The 23,100-nt window shown below is 30.7% G+C and overlaps 3 protein-coding genes across 6 annotated transcripts in view; 2 read left to right on the top strand and 1 right to left on the bottom strand.

The window, feature by feature from the left end:
- The window catches only part of LOC106683132 (b(0,+)-type amino acid transporter 1), a 38,648-nt gene extending 31,303 nt beyond the window's left edge, over positions 1-7,345 (bottom strand). Inside the window, exon 1 of the mRNA XM_067051329.1 lies at positions 7,287-7,345. The gene's annotated coding sequence lies outside the window, so the exon portion shown is untranslated. The remainder of the gene's footprint in view (positions 1-7,286) is intronic.
- Positions 1-17,428, top strand: LOC106683133 (queuine tRNA-ribosyltransferase accessory subunit 2). Of its 3 annotated transcripts, none has more exons than XM_014424399.3 (9): positions 1-231; positions 320-469; positions 3,749-3,867; positions 4,794-4,950; positions 5,030-5,218; positions 7,713-7,876; positions 8,877-8,942; positions 9,992-10,117; positions 17,287-17,428. In XM_014424399.3, exons 1-9 carry the CDS (start codon positions 115-117, stop codon positions 17,357-17,359), a joined length of 1,161 nt encoding a protein of 386 aa, XP_014279885.1. In that variant the 5' UTR covers positions 1-114; the 3' UTR covers positions 17,360-17,428. The 3 variants fall into 3 exon arrangements, with proteins under 3 accessions (XP_014279885.1, XP_014279887.1, XP_014279884.1); XM_014424401.3 differs by lacking the exon at positions 17,287-17,428 and adding an exon at positions 14,850-15,000; XM_014424398.3 differs by lacking the exon at positions 17,287-17,428 and adding an exon at positions 11,003-12,146 and having other exon boundaries at positions 2-231.
- A 3,938-nt stretch (positions 17,429-21,366) lies between these two features.
- path (pathetic) overlaps positions 21,367-23,100 on the top strand; it is a 196,672-nt gene continuing 194,938 nt past the window's right edge. Inside the window, exon 1 of one of the 2 annotated variants that reach the window (XM_067051323.1) lies at positions 21,367-21,469. The gene's annotated coding sequence lies outside the window, so the exon portion shown is untranslated. The remainder of the gene's footprint in view (positions 21,470-23,100) is intronic. The other variant, XM_067051325.1, reaches the window with a different exon arrangement.

Below are 23,100 nucleotides of genomic sequence, written 5' to 3'. Positions count from 1 at the left end.
CTTTATTTTAACAATGCATAACCTTCCGAGCATGGATCCTGTTTGTTGTTGGTTTAGTAAATATTAGTTTTAAAAGATTATTTTGTTTATTTTATTCTTTCGACTTAAAGAAATATGAAGTTTTCTGTAATTGGTGTACTTAGTAACGGAGCCAGACAAGGGAAATTAACTAATATTTCTCGGCTACCGGGAGTTGTTTTAGAAACTCCAATGCTTCTGTTTTATACCAAAGTAACCAGTTTATATAAGCTTAGTGTGCAGTTACTAATGCCTTGGGATCTGAAGATACTCATTTTTTCCTTCCTTTTTTTTCTTTTAGGGAGGAAGTATACCACACATTACAAGAGAAGTATTGGACCTATTAACCAAAGAGCAGTTAGGGATTCAGATTACTCTTCCATCTACCATTCAATGTTTTGAAGGAGCAAAAGCTTTTGGTAAAGGAATAGCAGAATTCGTTGGTCTTAAGGTATTTAGACCATGTGGATGTTGCTCTGTTAACTATATTTTATCTACGTTCTAAGGTTCATGACACGAGTTTCATTGCCAGTTAATTTTGATATTTGTTAATTAATTACTACGGATTTTAAATTTAAAAAAAGAGGCAAATTAATGCCTAATAAAAAAACACTAATATTTAATACCTTAAATTTGTTTTATATAAAACTGATAATAATGTATTTACAGAAAACAAATTTTAGTTTTTAAAAATTCATTTATGATATCATTCTCTCATCTTTTAAGCGGGGTCTTGATTCACTGCTTACAAAAATTAGGTGGCTTAGAATCTAAGAACCCCCAAGTAACCTATACCTAGAAACCTAAACCATTTTTAAAATGGTTTAAAGTTAAAAAAAATTAATTTTTCATTGGAAACTCCGTATTTTTTAAATTACCTACAACACTAAAAACCTAATCATACATCTTTATGAAAGGGTAAATTAGCCATTAAAGAGCTGTTTATGTTCATTAGTTCCCAAGATATAGTTTTTATAAAGAAACGTTTCATAAAAATCTACTGAAAAATCAGTAGTTTCATATAGAAAAATCAGTTAATTAATTTTGGAAACACTATATTTCAGGAATTATTAGATGTACATATGTCTGCCAGCTCTAAAATTAATGCTAGTTTAATGTAGTTTATGACATTTATCTTCGTAGGAGTAGAAGTTTTCATGATATTAGCCAAAATAAATTGACTTTTAGTTGTTCAAACAAACTTTCATATGCAAAATTCATGTTGATATTCAAATATCATAATAACTACTACCCCCTTACGAAAATAAATGCTACTTTATGGTATATTAAAGTAGTTTTAATTTGAGTGTTGGCAGAGATAAGTACATCTTATGGTTCCTTTGATGTAGTTTTTCATAAATAAAAATTTTATCTAAACAACTAGAAACCAACATTTTGTGACTTTAGTCAGTCAAATATCATAAAATCTATTACTCCAAAGTATGTCTCTGAAACTATTGAACATAGCTCTGTTAGGGCTTATATTTTAGCAAATTTACTCTACTTGAAATGATGTATTAGGTTTTCTAGTGTTATAGGTAGTTTTAAAGATATGGAGCTCCGAATGAAAAATTAATTTTATTTTTACGTTTTGAAGCAGCTACTATTTTTTATAACTAACTATACTTGGCATACTGATCAATTTTGACTAGTAATTATACATACCTTTTATCAAAGAATCAAAAATGGGGGTGAAATAACTGACAATTTTCTACTGGGCTCTTAGTCTAAGAGTGAAGTTGGTCCAATTGCTGAAAGTAAATTAGAGCAGTTATTTTTTGACCCATATTCAAAAGTATATAAAAACTCCCCATGCCTTGCATATCCCACCAAACAAGTAAAAGAATTTGTTGGGTGAATTCCAGGTTTAGGAGTTGGAGTAGGTTATTGGCATGGGCTTAACCTCTGTTTTCTTCACACGGTATTGATATAGAAAACACATTTTTCATGCCCAATCACTATAATTTCAAGAAAAATATCCAAGCATTGCAGTTTTTGTTCTCTCATTAAATAATGGGAAACCCATATTCCACAGTTATTGAATCAACTCTTGGAGATAATTCAATAAAGTAATATGGGTTCTGTACTGTCACCATTTCGTGACTAAAAAGTTGTGGATCCAATTCCGCCAAATTTTTAAGAAAGTCAAGCTCTTTGGATCAACCAGATCCGTAAAGATCCTCAAGGCTAACATGGTTTACCACTTTTCATATTTACTGAGGCTTAGTGAATCAGGATAAACTAATATGGTTTTTCTGTAAGATTCACTAGCTGTATAACCGTTTCAAAATTTGTAGAGCACACCAGTGTCTTAAATGAGTTTCATCAATTTCCATTGTTTAAAAAAGAAAAAAGAACAATAAAGACTCAATTAAAGTTTACTCTTAGCTTAAAAGAGGAATAACACAGTACTAAAATGCAAAACTTACTTAAGGATAACATTAGATAATCAATATAATAAAAACATTGTTTACAAAGCTCTAAGTAAACAAAAAAAACAAACATAAAAACTTTCTTTCCAACCTTATACTACCAGGTGCATGTTGGTAAAAGAACAGCATATGGGTTGATAATCCTTTCAATCCCCTTTAATAGGAATTCAAAAACCTTTAGGATTTCCTCTACCAAACCTTCGCCCACATAAAGAGGATTTTGCTTTAGTATAAGGTACTCAAGGATTTTCTACTGGTCCACACAATAGTTCTGTGTATCTTATTGGTTCACTATCAAAGCATCAATGGATTTTAATATTTAAGCAGCTGCTAGTTCTGTAGTTACATGGGACTGCATTTGCAAGAAAAGTTGTGAAAGAAGAATATGGATATGGAAGTGTACAGTGCAAGAAGTGGCTTTTAAAAAGAAGTGTTTGTCCCACAAAACTAGTTAGTGAACAAAAATAGTTTCTATAATATGATAATTTTTTATATCACTTGCAACAAACAAGGCTTATTCTCGAACATTTGTATGAATTCTGTCTGAAATTTGTTAGGTAGGAGTAATAATCGATTCTGAAATCCTTAAGGATATCTGATCGTCAACCATACAGATTACCAAGAGAGTGGCAAAATCTGATCCCAAGACAATAACAAAATGGAATTTTCTTTGAAGTTTTTAGACCTTTCTTGTTTTCCACAGTCTCAAATAAATTGCCACTCATGTCAAATTCATCAAGACTTGGACTGCTTTGATAAGCACTGTGGTAAGGCATAATGCTCCACTAACTCCAAGGACCCGGGTGGGCAGAAAATTGTTTTCTGTTACACAGTAGCTGTGAGTCAACCCTGTGGGTTCTGGAGCCCTCCTGGGGTACACCCAGCCTCATTAATTGGGTAAAAATTTGGTGTTTTTTTTACTTTTAAGACCTAATCATGTTTGTGTATGTGGGTCACAAGCCATTTATGAAGAGATTGTTAATGAAGGCTATAAACCAGCTTGTGATAATTAGCAATAGGTTTTATCTACCTCTTAATGAATACAATTCTAAATGAGACCGCAGTAACAATGAGGAATGGAGAACACCTGAGCATGTATGTCGGTCAGATTTTAAGAGTAGTGTGAATGTTTTATTTTCAAAAAATATATATATTTTTAAAAAAATAAATAGAATATGGTACAGGTAAGGTCAAATGAAACTCAAATAGTAATAACTATTTTAATTGAGTTCAGCAAGATTAAATTTAAAATATTATTATTTAAGTCAAAAATCTTAACTTTTTTTTTTTTTTTTCAGGAAATGCTTACATACTGCTCTGTTCAAGACTCAGCCAGAAATACTCCTGAAGGCTATAATTCCAAGGAACAAATTTCAGTTTGGTCTAATACAGGAAGAGTTTCTGTCAATGCAGACAAGTACATTTTTTTTTTTTTTTTTTAAGAAGTTTATATGTATATTTTCTAATCTACTTGCCTCTAAATCTGATGTTCCCAAAGTGTAAGTGCAATGAGGGTCATCCCTATATTAACTAGAATTCATTTTTAAAAAATTATTGACATAAGTGAATAGTTAACCAAATGTATATCTTTTTTCTACTTAATCACCCTCCTTATTGATACATTTTACCCACTGATTCAATGGTTTTTTCATCCCTCAATTGTAAAAAGAAGTGGGTGTTTCCTTAGTGTGGGTTCAAATTAAACAGCGGTTAAATTTGCAGATGCGCAAGTGAAGGGAGTGGATAGAAATTGCTAAGATTGATACTAGGCCTCATTTAGACTAATTTCCAACTTTCTTTTAATTTTGGATTATCAGAATAACTATTTTTGAAATTTAGAGATATCTAGGAAAATACCTAAGCGTAAGTGGTGAATGTTATACCACTGTCTTTCTTAAATAGTGGCACATATAAAAAGAGAAAAAAGTTTTGATTTTATTTATAGTTGGACGTATTCCGAAGATGGTACCATTGACTAGTATTATTTTTTACTGAGGTCATTCTACAGATGTTCGTAAAGCTATTAGAGTTTTTACAAATTCATTTCAGTCTACCAGACAAACTATGGAGTATGTCAAACACAAAATTAAATAAAACGTTTTTTGTCAGATGTGGCTCTATTGTAGCAAACCATTAATAAGATAAAATTGATATTTGATTTTTTTTTACCTCATTATTATGTTGCTATTTTTAGACACCTTCATTATTCTTGATTTCATGGGAACACTAATAAATATCCGTTTAAGAAATTATAACTGTATTTTTTCTAATTTTTGAAATAATTTTCCAGTAAAATATTTTCAATATTGAGCTTTGCTGCATGAGTTTTCTTCTTTCTTTTAGATATATGGATGTTATTGAAACTTTTCAACCTGATTTTTATCAAGCTTTATCAAATGGAGATACAAATTCAAATTCTTCCAAGAAAAAAACACAAAAAGTTATGGATTCAAGTGATAAACTTCTAGAAAAATGTTTGGAACGGCACCAGTCATCATCGGTATTATTTGATTATGTAATTTAAAAGAAATTATTGTATTTCAATATTATTTCATTTATTTTTAATTTATAAAGTTTAGGCCTTGAAATCGGTAGCAGTTTTTGGAAATATTGAAGGAGGTTATGATATAGACCTTAGAAAACTTTCTGCGCAAGTTATAGCCAATAAACCAGTTGATGGTTTCATCATAAATGGTCTTCACAATAATGGTCCAGAAGTAGAGAAATTGGATTTGAAGAAAGTGGTTCCTATTTTGAAAGCAGTATTGGTTGGTATTTTTATGACTTTAAATGCACTTATCTGGGTCAGTGTTTCCCAAACTTTGGACACCTGCGTATCTTTTCTATAATTATTGCAACACTAAGTATAAATGTCAAAACATAATTGAATATACAGTGGAACCCATCATTGGTCGCTAGGTCGATTTTAACATGGATGGCTGCACATGAGACTTTTTCTCACATTTCTTCTTTAGAGCTCTTGAACGTATTTTTTAAAATGTAAAATTTTGATTTATATTAAGTTTATTTAAGCATAAAAAAAAATCATTTTTTAACTAATTTTAAAAAATTAAAAAACATACATAATTATAAAATAGTAATAAACATAATATAATATTTTGGGACATTCAAAGTCATAAAAATAATCAAAATACAGATATATCATATTAAAAGAACATAACACATCTAAAAAAAAAAAAAATGCTCAGTCTAAAGAAATCTCTTGTGCACAACTGGTGCAAGTGAACACTGTATGACACATATTGGTCTTTTACACTGGTAGCAATTATTTTTTGTTTAGAATGCCTAAATATAATCCAGAAATTTATAAAAAATAGTATTCATACGGTGCAGCGATGAAGTGAAAACATGAAAAAACAAATTTTTGTTATAAATAATACCCTGACATAAATAGTATTGAATTACATTTCATAGTAGATAATACGTACCTAATGAAGTTCCTGCCTCTTCAAGCCTATGTTTTCCTAGTTCTGCTAATTTTTTCCCTCGAGGAAAAAAACATTTTTATGGATTAAATACACTTGGCGCACATGAAAAAAATCTTCACTACTTGAATATTTTAATAGCAGCCTCAGTCGTGCAAGAGATAATGTCTCATGAGAAGGATATATTGTCAGAAAAAGAGGGCTGGATGCTTACCCAGAGCTGCTGAAGTGGTGGAGGGGATGAGGTATAGGAGGAAGAGACTATGAACTACAGAGTTCAGGAAGTTGGGAACCATAGTCTCCCTCTAGCAGCTTCCAGGCCAGAAAAACAATTAACTTGAGAGAAATTCTCATACAGCGACCAATAACGGGGTAACAGATAGCTCTCTTTAACAAACAATTTTTTAATGTCCTCGTGGGAAGTACAATAATTTAGACTCTTTGTCAGCGCATAGCATTCTAACATACATGATTAGCTAAATTTTTATCACTATAAAATAAATATTGACTAACCCAGGTATAATTCGAACAGATAATGTTATGAAGCAAGCACTCTAGGAACCTCACATCAATGTGCTCAGCCATCACAGCCTCTATTAAATGATTTTCATTTTGATATAAATAGCCATGTGCATATTTTGAATTTATTTCCTTTTTAATTAATAAATTCTAAAGCCAAAACCCCATCATATCAAAGAAATGATCCTTTTTAATTCTTCTTCAGCAAAGCTACCCATCAAACTTCCAGTACCCTTTGGAGTACATAAACCACGCCTTGGGAAACACTGATCTAGTTGGATATGTGTGAAATATTAGTTGTTTTTTGTATTATTGATTATTAAATTATTTAATTTAAAATAACTATGGCCAGATTCAGCAGAAATGTATTTTGAATTATGAATGATGAAATAACTTTTTTTTATTTCAACTAACAAATAATTTCAGCATTAATTATTTTGCATTTATCAACAAGGACTAAAAAGTTAATTTCTATTTTTATTGAATTAACACATTAAAAAACAACAACCTTGAGTTGATGTGTCATTGTTAAATCTAGTTCTTTGTAAATTTGCTAGTTTTAAAATAAAATATATCCTGCATGTTATGTCAGTTTGGTGGAAATATAGTCACAGGCAAATAAGAGGTAACATGTTATAGATAAGAATAAATGTTTTGTCTCTAATAAGTTAGTTATTGATAAAAATAAATCTTTTTGTTTCCAACTAAGTAAGTTTTTATTTTTTTCTAGAAAAACAATAAGTTATTTTCTAACCCATCAAATCACTACATATTATGAAGCACAAGTATGTTATTAAAGTTTCTAAGACCCTAAAAATAGATATATCTGCATCCTTAGCACATTAAAGTTTGTCTTACAAAGGTTTCTTACCTTTTTTTGTTTCTTACTAGTGACTAGTTAATATTCTTCAGTTACTGCTGTTTCTGACCCTGCAAAGATTTTATACTTTTATTATCTCATTACTATTCATGAATAATTTAATTTGATATTAATTTTTAACATAAATTTGAAGTGTTTTGATAAGCGAACAAAAGAAATATAAAAAATTTAAATAAAATTACACCATCTGTATCCCAAGAGTTAAGCATGCTAAGATCAATTATTTATTTAAAATTTTATTTTTATTTGTTATTTATAATTTTATGAGTTAAACATTAATAAACTGGTAGATGTCAGGTGTAGTAAAAAAAGATAGAAACAACTAGATTGTCTACATGCGCTTCTTTTTTGTGTTTTAGTCAGTAAGTCACTGTATAATAAAGGTATTCATTGTTTATTTATTTATTTGTTACACAGAAACACTTACCAAAAGAAAAACCACGTATTATTCATGGCTGTTGGAGACCGGAAAGCATTTTAGAAATGATCGATTTGGGAATAGATATTTTTGATTCATCGCTAGCCTATGTTGTTACTGAAAGAAAGTCTGCTCTCATTTTCCAGTACTTTGAGATTCCAGTGTTAGTAGTAAAATGATTAAATTATCTTTGTATTTATTCTGCTATGCTCAAAATAAATGTCATAGTTAATACAATTAAGAACATCAGTTGTTTCTCAAAGTTTTTACCAAAGGTCAGTTTGTATTATTTTGTTTGAAACATATAAAAAATAGTTTATTTCATACTTGCTTTACAATTTTTCTATTGCTAAGTTTTATGCATAAATAAAATTATTCAGTTGTATCATTTGTACCTTTAATTTTTCGTTTGGCTGTTTGTAGATTGAAATCACTACACAATATCTGAGTCAATATATATTTTAATATTGCTTAGTGTAAGAATATAATAAACAATTTTAAATTTTAGAAATGAAACAAAATAGAGTGTCCTAATAAATATACCTCTACTACTTGTCTACTATCTGATGTCAAATATTTCTATTACATAATCCCCTTCTGAAACTAGCATTGGGCTATTAAGTTACCTTACATGGTCTCTTACTAATTTCTAAGAATGTTATCCAAGCTAAATTTGATCACTGTTCTTATTGTTCAAAACAGTAAACAAAGTAAAACTTTCTAAAATAAAATTACATTACAATTATTTAAAAAATATAAACTGCACATATGCATTTGTTATTAATTATTCTTAATATATAACTATTTTATTTTTATTATTTTTTTTTATTTTCACTATAATAATTACGTGTAAAATGCAAAACAGCCATTCACATTAAATTTAAAATTAACCAATTAACAGTTAATTCATTATTGAATAAATTAACATAACTTTTGGGGTAATAAAATTATAGTAATAATCTTTATTTAAAAATATTTTAGCAAAATAACTGTTTTCACTTGCAAATATTAGTTTATTGAATTTTTTTTAATTTCAAATCATTCGATTCCTGTTGCAAGTTAAATTAATGACATTTTACAGGGTACAATTAAAAGGTTTCTATTTTCTCTCCTAAGATTTTAATTTTACTTTTATGGTTCTTTTGATTTAATTTTTGTTTTAGTGAAGAATGCAGAACTGAAAGTTTCGATGAGTGTTCTGCTATAGAAATTAATCTAGAAGATAAAAGGTAAACTAGTTATTCTATTTATCGATAAAATTAAGATTTTAAAATTATTATCATAGATTGTGATTAAATTACTTGAATTTTATTATTATATAAATTATGCACTAAATCCAGTTAGATTTACATATATTGTAGGGCTTTTCTTTTTTTAATTTCTTTATTATTAACAGGCCAGAATCTGAAACTAATTGAATCAATAAACCCTAAATTTATGTTAAAAATATGTCTCTTTCTTCCGTTAAATAAAATATAATAATTTAAAATATTTAGAGACCTTATATATATATTTTACCTTTTGGGACTTAATGATTGTCCGATAACTTCTCTTGGTATAAAGTAGATGGTGAATTCCCCATTTCACTCTTGAGACTACTCACTCAATATCCCATTTCAGTATTACTGTTGCCAAATAATTAAATTCACATTTCTTTATGTTTATGTTCATGTTTATTTTAGCTGTGGTTTTCAAGCTAGTTGTTGCAGCATCCCCGAGTGTTGATGTGATGTCCATATGCCAAGAGTTTTGTGGGAATAATATTTAGTTTTCATATGATTCAAACATGGTCAGGGTGTGGTCATTGATGACAACACAAATAAGTGAAACATTTTATTTGTAACTACCATTTTATTTTATTTATACCACTTAAATTTCATCCCCTCCCCTCCCGACTATCTTCTCCTCATATTGATTCGACGATCAACTATAAACACTTCCTTATTCACAAAGATCTTGCATTTAAAAGTAGAACCCATTTTCTTGCAACCCGAAACATAAATTTACAGGAATGACCTATGAAGTTTTTCAAAATTTGCCTTAAATCAATTAAAATAGCATTTTAAAATAGGAATATTTTCCGTTAAAGAAGCCTTGAAGAGTTGTGTGTGCAAGGTATTCTGAAAACAATGCTGTGACTAGATTGTAGTGAAAATATTACAACTGCTTGTTTTAAAAAAAAGCCCTAAATGTTTTACTCTGTTGGGTTAAACAAATAATGACTCATTTAAGGGTTTCTATTATTATCATGAAGGATTTTAACATTGTTTTTTGACAGCTATAAAGAAGATTTTCGGCCTATTCTTGAGGATTGTACCTGTCTCAGTTGTAGAAAACATTCAAGATCTTATATACATCATCTGATTATGAACAAGGAGCTACTTGCATCGACACTACTTATGTTGTGAGTATTGTTTTGTCTTGTTTCTGTAGTGATAATCTAAACCCGTTGTGACAAGATAAACCTTAAACCACTTTTGATTAATTTGAATTTGGTTAAATGTGTGAATATTTCGTTATTAGCTTATAAGTTTTAAATACATTCGTTATGTTTTATGAATATCATTTATATTTTATGAATATTCATTTATATTTATATTTCACTTTTTAAATTATTAGCACTAAACGATAATTCAATTCTATTCAGCTTTTTAACCAGCTCTCTTCACAAAATCTTTTAACCCATATTTCACATTGCACCTTCTCTGCTTTAAGATATCTCAGTTACATTTGTCATATTTTTCCTTTGAAACTCATATTCTCCTCCTGCTTAACTTCTTTATTTTTCTCCACTTCAACTTTTTTTCGGCCAAGACTCCCATTGGTGTCCTATACTGCCTAACTGTGGTTGGGGGTCAACGTTTTTTATTTTGTGAGACCATCACTCAATGAAAAAATTCAACACCCCAGGCTGGATTTGATCCGGCACTGCCAATAGACATCAAATTGGTAAGACAGCGTCTTAACCACTGAGCTACAGGCGGCCCTTCAACTTTTGCTCTATCTTAGAGGATTTTTCTAGAATAAATGAATTGTTTGATGTCTTGTTTGATTTATCTTAGGAGTCTCGAGGTATGCCTAACTTTCCCAATTTTATTTACTTACTATGGCATAGCCACAAGGAGGGTAATGTGTTTAGCCTGTTCATTTGTAAGTATGCAAGGATTTAATGAACCGAACAAATTTTCAAGTTTTTTAGCTCTAATTCTTTATTTAAGATATTTTTTTTTTGTTATTTTCCATTTTACTACATAGTTATTATAATTATATTGTTATAATATATTTTCAGACACAATTTGCACCACTACATGTTATTTTTTAATTCAATAAGAAAAGCAGCTTCCAATGGAAAGAAACTCTGCATTTCATATTAAAGTTACAGACATCCCAAGGACATCTTATATATATGAAGAAATGTGATTCAGTATTATTATAAATTTAATTTTATTGGTTTAAGTATGTATACTTATCCTATTTAAATTCATTTTTTATTTTCTTATTTTATTAAATGTATGATTGAATTCTACTTTTAGAATTAATTTTAAATTATAATTTTATGACATGTAGAACTTGCCACTAGTGATTATTTATTCATTTTACAAGTGCAGTGCAGTCTCAATAATTTGTATTTGTAACTATTACGTTTCCGAAAAAATGAAGATAAGCATGTACATAAAGGAGTTCTGAAATACAATAAAGCTATTTAATATACACTATTTCGGTATTGATTTTGTTGTGTACTTGGAAGTGACCACCAATGAAAATACACATTTTTCATTCTCTCTCACACGGAATCGTGAAGAGGTTAAAGAAGGCAACAAAGGAAGCCTTAAGTTTTCTGCTTCCATCAAGTGTTCTTGATCACCTTTCAGCCCGAAATTTCTGATGGGCATTTTATAAACGGGCTAGGGAGTGACTGAAAACAATGTCAGAGAGGTATTGTGTTATAGTGATTCCATCTAGAGAGTTCAAATTATGTTTTATATTAATTCTTGAGATAATGCTGAAAATATTGCAGCCATTTTTTAAAAGGTTTTTCCAAAAGAAACTAGTATCATTGTCTTGTAAAATCTCAGCCTTTGCTTTGATACAGAGTTAGGTCGTGATAAAACAAGCATTATATATTTTATAACTAGATAACAATTAATGATTAGAACCTCATAGTTAGAAGCAAATGTTTGTCTCAAGAAGGATGGTAAAATAATTTATAATTATAAAAAAAAGGCATTAAATATATTTTTGTACACATACTTTGCTGGATTTTCCACGTTCAACTACCTTTTTATTTCTTTATTTTTTTACACCATTTTAGATTTTAATCATGTTTCTATTTAATAATTTTTTTTCTCAAACATCTTGTAAGTGGATAAATTATTATTTCCCAGTAATGTCTGTTTAAGATGAGTTTCTAAATTTCTCTGTATAATAAATTTATTAATAATATAATATAATATAATAAATTTATTAACTCTTGGTATTAAAAAATAGTATTGTACTGCATTTATGCTGACCTATTGGGATACAATTTTTATTTTCATATATAAATCAATTCAATTGGTTTATTTAATAATGAATAGTTAGTTTGTTTTACAATCATTTCTTAATTATCTTAGTTTTATATATGTGATTCCTAAGGATTTGTCTTAAGTTTTCTTACAGGACATTATAGGTATTTTCAAAACTAAATATTAGTTAATTTATATACATAATTTGTCAGCTTTATTAATCATTTAAAAAGTTATAATTTTATTAGTCTTTTAGATATTTGTGATTCATTGATGTTTTGTTATTCTTAAGAATATAATTTGTTTTACTAAGTTTAATCATTTTGAAACTAATATTCACTGATGTATAGCATATCTCCAGCTGTAAAATAATTTTATTGAATTTATTATTTGTAAGAATTATTAAAATTGTTGTTACCAAACATATTTTGTAACTATTCCTTTAGAAAAGGAACAAAATGTATTTATGTATATTTAATTCAGTTTTAAATTATGATTATTATAGTTTTAAATGATCATTGACATTATTATATTATGAAGGATAAGGATCTCATAAATACATATTCAAAATATGGTTTTAAAAGAAATCCTTAAGCTATATTATTAGCACATTTTAAAATTTATTTCCTTTTTCAACTTTGTTAAGTACAATAATTGTAATAAAATCAATATTTGCATTTAATCAAAGTTCTGTTCATAATGAAACAACCTAACCAGTCATGATTGCCTATTTAACTAATGTAATTAGCCTGTTACTAACCACCTTTCCAAGTAATGTGTCAGGTTTGATGGCTGTATTCTGACTACTTCTGTTTCTCAAAAAAGTAATAAATCTCTTCGAGAATACCACAAATTTTGATTAAAGATTTTATGTTCAGTTGTGCTAACTGAAAAATAAATATATAACTACTTTCAAAACAATACAAAATAAATAACTTTTTCAGATAGCAATAACCAGGTTATTTTATAATGTGCTGTTAAACAGAAGCCAATAATTTTATATAGTACTAGTGGGTATAATTTAATCACCCTCTCCTTTGTTTAAGAATTATATTTTTTTTAACCATTTAGAATCAGAATTTTTTAAAATTCAGCCTTTTTGTACATTGACAGAACCAGTAATAATTTAATCTTGGTAGGCATTGCGGTTTTTGAGATAAAGTGTTCAATATATCAGTGAGTTAATGGTATCACTCTCATTTCAAATATACAACTCTTGGAAGTACAGTGAGCGTTTATTTAAAACTGCTTATTCTCAGCTGTTTATTAACTGAGGTAATTTTTCTCGGGGATTTTTTATCTACAATATATAAATTAATATTTACAAAAGATTTATCTTTAAAAATGATATAAATTCAGAAATTTGTCATATATATTTGGGCAAAATCTATGATTTCTGTAACTAAATTAAAATTAAATTGTAAATTACCTTACTAAATTTCCATAAAAAAAAACACTATATGAAGATGTGACTTCTTCCTTTGTGAACCATATTATCTTTGCTACTTAGTTCATAATGAGACTTCTATTGCTTATTAGTGCACTCTGCTGGATTTCCTATTCAACTATTTTTTGTATACAAAATGGAGGTGCAGCTTCTTATTTGTTCAATTTATTTAGAGGTTCAGCATTTATTACTTTAAAATTTTGTCTGTTTTATAATAGCGTTATTCTGATTTTATCTACTTTTATTCCTTTTAAATGCTTTCTTCTAAATCCATTCATTTTTCTATACATTATTTTAACATCCTGAATGACGAAATAATATTCTTTTCCCCCATGGTGTTGTACTATTGCAATTTGTTTTTTTTATACTTAGGTTTATTTTTATTCTTACACTCATTAGTATGTAGATAAATTGTCTTTTGCTTATTTTTGTCTCACCACATGGTATATTCCGGGAAAATTCAGTCAGTTTATTTTATAAACTACTGCATTTTTATTTTTATAGTTTGTCTTTCATGTTGCACTATAAATTATTGATTTTATTTGAAAATTTATATTCTGGTACATCTTGACTTTATAGAAGTTCTATTAAGTTTCACAATAATTTATAGATGTATGTGCACTTTTTATATTTATTTTTGGTATTGTACTATTTTGATTTTCCATTTCTTTATTTAAATTGTTATTTATATTTAGTATGTAATTAAATGATTTGCTTATAATGTTTATTTATTTTTATTAATTTATAAACATAATGGATTATATAAACTAAAATATATTAATTTGGAAATAAAAAAAAATGAATAGATAAATACCTTTATCTCCTGGATTATATGGGGTAATAAAAACACATAAACCAAAAATTGATTTCAGGCTTACAGTAAATGAAATAGATAACCCAACATCAAAATTGCTACAACTAAGTTTAGAAAAACTAACCCACATGGTGTTAAAAATACAATAGAAATAAAAAATAAAATTGAGGAGGTAATATTAAGAAAAATTGGTAAGTTTTGATGTAGTATCCCTATTCGCACAAGTGCACTAATAAAAATTTCAATTAAAACAGAGATAACTGGGAGGATATTGAACCATTTACCATAAGAAAAAGAAAAATTTATATTATACCTGTTGCTGTAATAGCCCTCAGATATTGAACATTTCTTGAAATTAATTAAATTTTAGGTTTTCCTAATTTAAAGTGAACTTAGAGAGGCGTTTACATGGAATAGTTCAATACCTACTTTTCAAAAACATATACTGTTATGACTGATGTTGAAATTGACTTATTGATCAATTCCTTGATTAAAATTTATTTATATTCAAACAGAAAGAATCTGGCAGAAAATAAGATATCAACAAAGAGATGAAATAATAAAGAACCTATTGTAAGTTAACATTTATATTTAATTGTTCAAACATACAAAATAGAAAGGTTTAATTATATCTGGAACATTATTTATTTTAAATTAATCTATGAAGTTGAGTTAATGTTTGTTAATTCTTTGCGTTTATAAAGTGGACTCTTACCTCCCATGGGATGGGCTTTTAGTTCTGTAAGGAATGGAAATAAAGTTATTATTATTACTAAGTCGGTTGTGCATATTTCTAAAGTTATGACTATCATATATTTACCTTTATCGTCGAAGTTTGCCAGTTTTGGAGAAGCCTTATTGGGTTATATAAAGTTAGACATTACAAAAACTTTGATCCAGAAAGGAAAGTGGATATGTTAGAGGCTTCAAGAGAAAAATAAATTAATAAAGGTCATATTCTGAATTCTGTGCAAGAAAACACAAAAGGTGGTAAGATTTTCCAACTGCAGTTACCAAGAAATTGAAAGCACAATAGGAGTTAGATAGGGTTGTAGTCTTAGTCCACTCTTGTTTATTTTAGTAATGGACTCAGTTATTGGGAATCTGGTAATTCCACCTAGGTTATGCTAATCTGAGACCAGGGATATTTGCAGCAGTAAAGAATAGTTTTCTTAACAGGTTAAAGGTGGTAGAGAAAAGAAAATTGGCTATAATCAGGTCAACATTTCTCCCCATTCTGATGTACTCTTCGGGATCATGGACACTGAAAAAAATTCAATCAAGAATTCAAACGTTAGACATGAGAATTGTTGGAAAGAGCGTGGAGAAAATAAGAAGAGAATGAGTAACACCGCCATCATATCGAACCTCAAGCCAGCTAACAACATAATCGAGGAAAACCATCTGAGAATGGAGTCGAGCAGAATTGCAAGTGAAGCCAAAGTTGAGGGGAAGAAAGGAAAAGGGCGACCGAGATTAAAATACAAAGATGAAGTACAGAGAGGCTTCCAAAGAAAAGAATTTCAACAGAATGATGTAAGGCGACTTGTGGAAGACCGACAGAGCTGGACAGCGCTCCATAGACTTCCTCCTCACACTGTTTATGCGGTTCATGGAAAATTGAACATGAATGAATGATGAAAGTCACATTATGACTACACGAATTGACATTGGTTTTGGTAGGGGTATGGCGCTCGTTCGATAAAATATCTGGAAACGCAATTACGAGCCCAGAACTTTGAACCATAGTTGATACAAATTCTTCATAGATCCATCAAAAAAGATACAACAGCCGTTTCCTCACAAGTTCATTGGACAGACAAGAATTAGTTGCATTTTTGTGCCAATACATCCTCATCAGCAATCAGCAAGAACAAAAAAAAAAGAGAGTTCTGCATTTAACTGTGTGGGTGTGTCGAAGATGTTTTTGTTATGCGTTCCTAGTTCGTTTGTGCCATTTTTTACCTTTCATGTTTACGTTACATCATGTTTTTCAGAACCTCGCTATGGTTTTCTTAGAAATCCCCTCCAAAATTTATAGTAAGTTCACAAACCAATGAGGAAGAATACAGTGTGGGGACCTCGTGGCTCCTCTTCCCACAAATTGGAAAACGTGCCGACTGTGCACCAAATGAAGTCGATTTTTTTTTGCTTGACTTTTTGCAGGTCAGTTTTCTAAAAAAAACAGTTGGTGTGCCCCTCCAAAAATAAATTCTGGATCCACCCCTGACAGTTATCTTCACGAGTAGCCAGGTGTGATTTGAAAATGATTTACCGTTCAATTATACTGCCGAAATTACATGGAAAATGAGACCAAACACGACCAGTTTGCAAAACTTGATTTCTTTTTCAAAATTACGTGCCGTTTTAAATTTATATGTATAAAGTTTTTTACTAGAATTTGACACAATTTGTGTAGAAAACGATACCAAACACGACCAGTTTGCTACATTGTCAATTTTTTTTTTCAGTACTTTTAATACATCTTTGAAATTTGAAAAACTCAATCACGGCTCCGATCGGCAACCAAAGGTTTTGGGTTATTGGAATCACAATAAACAAATTTCAGAAGCCAAACTGTCTCAGAATATGTTTCGTAATCATAATATATCTGCCTGATCTGTAATATATACATCAGCAGTGAACTTGTAATAAATGTGTTCAAGTTAAGAATATTTTAAATTACATATTAGTATGTTGGTGCAATAAAGATATCTAAAATTGTAGAATTTGAAAACTATTTACAACCCAATTAAAATTTGTTTCAATTTTTCAAAATTAATGACCATTCAATGTATATGTTTCAGGTACATACGAGTCATTTTGAAGAGTAGAAAAATGAAGAAATTATTTCAAAACTATTTCACCCAAGAATGTTGACTATATTCACAAATCCTTGTAGTGCGATCTCGAATCTGGATGTCACTTTAGTTTTATTTAGGCGCGGTTCCTAACATCTCCGGACAATATGTTAGCGTATAAACAGACTATTTAGAATATTGTTATTTTTATACAAGTCTATATTAGTTGTGGTGTATGTTTCAATCTTAAATTAATTCTTATTGAAATTAAAAAATCCCTGATCTGCCGAAAATAGATTTTTGGAACTCTAATACAACTTAACGATGCAAAGTTCAACGGATGGACAATGACCCTGGATTCCGATTTACTTATGATTTCTTACGTTGCTGTTCATTAATATATTTACATGTCATTACATAATTAGTTTAACTAGGAGTGGGGTAACACCTTGGGTAAGGAATATGACTTCTAAATCTGAGATTCGAGCCTAGAAAATTTATTTTCTATAATCTCAACACTGGAACATTGTACCTCTTCAGTTACAATCTGATAGTTCAGTGGTCGCTGGGTCGTTCAATCAGTTGGCCTTGAGTATTAAGGGAGATACTGCACAGTATGGTTACATTTTCAGAAATAAAAACTAAGGAAGAAGTTAAATAATATCTACGTCTTTCACAACAGATAGAATTTAAACAATTTTTAAGGGGCTGTTACCTTTATACTTCAAGAAGAAGCAATCAAGAGTTTGAAACACGCTGTTACAGGAAGTATTATTCATAAAACATATTACTGAAGTTTCAAAAAACTATTTTATAAAAATTAGGTGCTTAAGCGCGCATCATTCACTCACCATCATACTACGAGTTGAAATTAATCCTTGCTCGTTTCCTAACTGATAGTTTTATGTTAATCGCAGTATTTCTCCACATTGATTTTCAGATAAGTCCAATTTTAACAGAAATAATACTAATGCTTGTTCCAAAACATTTATCTTTATATGACAGAAATATGAGAATGTAACAGTTAATTAAAATGTATATTGAGCTCTTAGCCATTTATTCAATGCTTATTGTTGTCAAATCAATATTGAAAATTCTAAGAATGATTTTTTTTCTGCGAAGCTGACTGGAGCAGGTTCAAAGAAGATATGTACCATCGGCTGAAGGAAATCCCGGCCTTATGCCGGCGTACACAGCAGCGATCTTAGAAGCTGCAAAGTCAGCCATCGCCAACTACCTATACATATACCTATAATTCATGCTAGAGGCTGAGATATTTTCCCGATTAATGGAAACATGCCATCCTGTTTCCACTCCTTAAGCCGAATAAGTTTGGGACGGAGGCTGACCACTACAGACCTATCAGTCCATTGCCTCATCTCGCGAAGGTTTACGAGAAGATCATCCTGAACTACCTTCGGGAGTTTCTTGATGAACACTTCGTGATACCTTACAAGCAGACTGGCTTTCAGGCTCACCTTAGTACTGAACATCATCTCATGAAGCTTCAGACTGATTTCAATATCACTTTCAACAAAAACGAGGCAAAAGCGATGATATTCATCGACTGCACAAAGCCACTCGACTCTGTGTCTCACGGCATTTTATGCCGCAAGCTAGAGGACCTAGGATACCCAGAACACCTCCATAATATAATCACCTCATTTCTCAACAGCAGAACCATCGCTGTTCAGGCACGTGGTGCATAATCAAGATCCGTCCCCTTAGCCTGCGGGGTTCCCCAAGGAGCAGTCCTCTCACCTGTTTTATTTTCAATACATACTGCTGATATAATTGGTAAAAACTACAGACAGGTAACAATCGTCGAAATTGCTGACGATATCGCTATCCACAGCAGCAGTATAAATGCCAAAACGAAAGGCCGAAAACGTCTGTAGTGGCATCATTCAGGAACTGGGCCACTTTAACATATTATTTAATCCAGCTAAAACGGACTGTGTAGTGTTCGCTCAAAACAAGCGATGATCAACACTGTCGAAAACTCTCAAAGTGGCGGATACCGTCATCTCACCTTCAAATTCCATAGTATATTTGGGCATAAAACTTAATCGTCACCTCAAGCTCTCCAACCATCTCTATAAGAAGACGAGAACTGTCCGAAGAAAATCATACCGTATAAACCACCTCCTCACTTCACTGGACCTTTCCGGCGACTAAAACTCCAGGTATATAAGAGTATACTGAGGCCGGCGCTCCTCTAAGGAACGCCACTGTTCACCCACCTCTCAGATGGCAGCAAGAGGCTCGTCCAGGGCTTTCAAGATTCAATGCTCAGGAAGATGGTGCGAACAACAGCTTGGCGGAAGAAGAAATTGGATCTCCCGACTGTCCCAGAATTCATAAAACGCCGCCATATCAAATTCTTGGATTCCCTCCAGTACCTCCCAAATCTTCCGAACTCTGCAAGCAGCGCCCCCTCCAGTGCATTGGCAACAAACAGTGTGAAAGGACACGTCTTAGGTTAAATGTTTAGGATAAGTTCCACTTCATAAGAAATCTGTGCCTCAACACGTTGAACGGTCATGCAACCCACACTGCAAAACTTTTAACAATTACTGCACTCCTTAAGTCCCTTAAGATTAAGACCCTCTACTGAAAAAGGGATTACAAACAAATGCTTTATATATTTTTCTTATGTATGTGTTAATCAAAATAATTTTCTATAGGAGCTATTAAAAGAAAAATCAAGACATTCTCTCAAGCCAGCATTTTTCGCTTATATGAGTTTTATTCAATCAAAGTTCTTTCTCTGTGGTCACCTCTCTCTCCTCTACCTGTTATCCCTTCGTAGGCTCCGGCGGCTAACTACCCTCCGGGCTTACATACTTCCTTCGCCTCTGTCGGAATAGTATCCGGCAGGACGAAAACACTTTCCTGCATGACTCTGGCAGCTAGCTACCCTCTTGGTCTGCATACCTCCCTCGTGTTTGTCGGAATAATACCCGGTAGGTCGTCCTACCTCGTGGTTACCATCATCTGAGATATCGCGGTTGTTACCCTTAGTCTCATCCTATCTAGTCATCTCCCTTGTCAACTACCTTACCTTACTACCATATGTTAGTGCAGAAATTAAATAACAGATAATCTATGTTTATCATTTCCCTGAAATTTTCATTTAACAACTAATAGTCCATCTGGAAACATTACATAAAAGAAAGACATGTAATAACGCATTCTATGAAAATCCCCACCACTTTATTGCAACTCAATCATCACTTCTTCAATTTTATTAGCTATAATCACAATAAACAATGTACATAAATACACGCAAAAAATATAAGAGTTGATAAAGAGGTTTGCTATGAGAGCATGAGCCTTCTGGAATTGCGGGTAAAAATATTAACCACCTTATTCTATGATGGTTGCCTTCTTTAATTTATTTTCAACAAACATTCTGAGATTAGTAAAATGGCAAACTGTAAGTTATGGTAGAAAGAATGGAATTCAAAAAAAGTTCTTTTTTATTAGTTCCTCATTATTTTAAGAGATAAATATGTGACGAATAATTTCGCTCAGTGAATCTTACCTTTTTTACCATCTTCCATCTTGTCCCTTTAGAGGTGTGATCTTTTGGTCCGTGAAGATGTCAATTCAACAATGTTACCTTCCTAATTACGAGTATGTTTCCTGAAAGAAATCATCTATCAAATAAGTTCTATATTTTTTTTTACTTTTTTTTTCTATGGGTCCCAAAAATCTGGGGGGGGAGGAGAGCCGCGGCTCCCCCCTGCTACCCTCTGCCTACGACCCATGGTCAATAGGAAGTTTTTACTGTTATTGAAGACAATTATTTTAATTTAAGAGAACATATTCATGTATATACATTTTTTCATGTGTAGTATTGTTATCCAATCCGACAGAAATGATCACTAAGACATGTTTACGTTTTCTATTTCAATCTAGGTTTAAAATTTTTAGATTTTTTTTAAATTTGTTTTTTGATAATATTCTAAAACCAAAGATAAACTTTCTTTCATTACTTCCTCCAAGGTAATAATTTCTTCGAGATCGATCCTGGACAGAAGGTCATGTAAACGTGAGGTAGAGTAAGGTCGCGGCGGTGGGGGTACGCCGTGTCCATCCCGCGGCCCAGTCTGCGTCGAGCGGCCGCCTCTTCGTGCGGTATCCTGTTCTGTCTCTTCTCTCTGTGCCGCTCTACCATATCCAGGTAAGGCAGGTGCTTCTTCTCTTCAACGATTTTACTAATAAAAATTACTATTGATTTTATATGAAACAAAAAAAAAATTAATGTAAATAAATATACCTATAAGTATTAAAAATATATAAAAAAAAAAATCATTAAACATATAAAAAACGACTGAAACAACTGAAGGAATCAATATGAATTTACTGAGAAAACAGGAAGCAGGGGAGAAAATCGATATTTAGCCGCACATGAAACCACGTGGCACTCTGAACTCCCGTGTACACCTGGTCTCTGAGAATCAATGAATGTAATTTGTTTAGTTCTGCTTTGCATTTTTTTATATTATCATTGCTGTGATTATCTACACAAAATTCAATGATTTTTTTCCCTGAATTTTACATTCATTTATTTAAAATTTACTAATAATTACCTATTTTTCTGTTTCTCATTTAAGATGCATTTAAGGTTAATTGCAGATGCATAAGGGTTTCAAAATTTAATCAATCATGAAAAAAAATACCCGTAATGATTGACTGGTTTTTAACTGAGTCTTCTGTTCCTTTGAATTTTAACCGAAAAATGAAGTGAATAATTGGTAAAATCTTCGTAGACTTTAAGGTGAAAATGGTATTAACAATAAAACAATAATATTTTACCAATATATTTTTTGTGTATAAGCAAAGAATCCTTCGATACTGAAGGAGACGTATATGCAACTTCACTACCTTTATCAACTATTTAACTAGTTTCTGTGTTAGATTGGTTACAATCATTATTATTTATTCTATCTATTTACTGAAACTTATATTTTCCAAGAGACTTGAAAATTGATATGTAGTTTTTGTTTTAATCGTATTCATATTAAATTCAATTATTTGCATTTAATATTTACCTGATTTTCTCGATAATTTTTATCTCATCTATCACAGTACTACCCAATCGAAAATCAATACAGGAACTAAATCTTTTCTCACATAGTGTCAACTTTTACTGTCGATAAAAAATTAAGTTATCAATGAATATTGGTAATGTAGAAATATATATTATTTAATTGAAAACGGCATCATAAAAATTAATCGTTATTGGATATTAAACTTTTAAAGGCCTATGACCTAGTGAGCCGTTGCTATGATTGCGTTGCTACAAGCACTAGCCGGCAACCGAATGAATAACTCATGGCCGGAAGTAATGCTACGCTGATTCTCTGATTTCATTCCAATTGTTAGTTCTGTCTAATTGTGAGTGTATTTCCTTCACATCAGGTGTTGTAAAACGTATTTTTTAACTTTTTCTGTATTAAAAAAGTTGTTCTTTTTTTTTTTTTTTAAATTAATTTAAGGAACAATTAGAAAAACCGAATTTAATCAATCCGAATTGAGTTTGTGTTTCTAATTATATTAATAAGTAAAAAAAAACACTTTCATGGTTGTGATAAAAAGTGTAGCTATAGCTGTGAAATAGCTTAGCTATAAATAGAAAATCTGATATATTTTCTTTATATATACTCAACTATTTATATTTTATAATGAGGTGTAGATAGTTGACCGTAGATTAATAATTGGAGAAGTTTGTCGGGGGGGGGGGTGCGGTCAGCAAAGAACAACATAAATAAACAAAACCATATTTATTTATTTTATGCCGACGTTTCGACC

This window comes from Halyomorpha halys, unplaced genomic scaffold (genome assembly GCF_000696795.3).
Source record: "Halyomorpha halys isolate HHAL.00 unplaced genomic scaffold, Hhal_1.1 Scaffold469.1, whole genome shotgun sequence".
NCBI lineage: Eukaryota > Metazoa > Arthropoda > Insecta > Hemiptera > Pentatomidae > Halyomorpha > Halyomorpha halys.
This window is presented reverse-complemented; position numbering and strand designations above follow the sequence as displayed.

What these genes read in the sequence shown, in the direction of transcription:
- LOC106683133 (XM_014424398.3), top strand. Translation starts at nt 115, where the DNA reads ATGAAGTTTTCTGTAATTGGTGTACTTAGTAACGGAGCCAGACAAGGG. An exon ending in TGCTTCTGTTTTATACCAAA is followed by an intron (nt 232 to 319) that starts GTAACCAGTTTA and finishes TTTTTCTTTTAG; the next exon opens with GGAGGAAGTATACCACACAT. An exon ending in ATTAATCTAGAAGATAAAAG is followed by an intron (nt 8,943 to 9,991) that starts GTAAACTAGTTA and finishes GTTTTTTGACAG; the next exon opens with CTATAAAGAAGATTTTCGGC.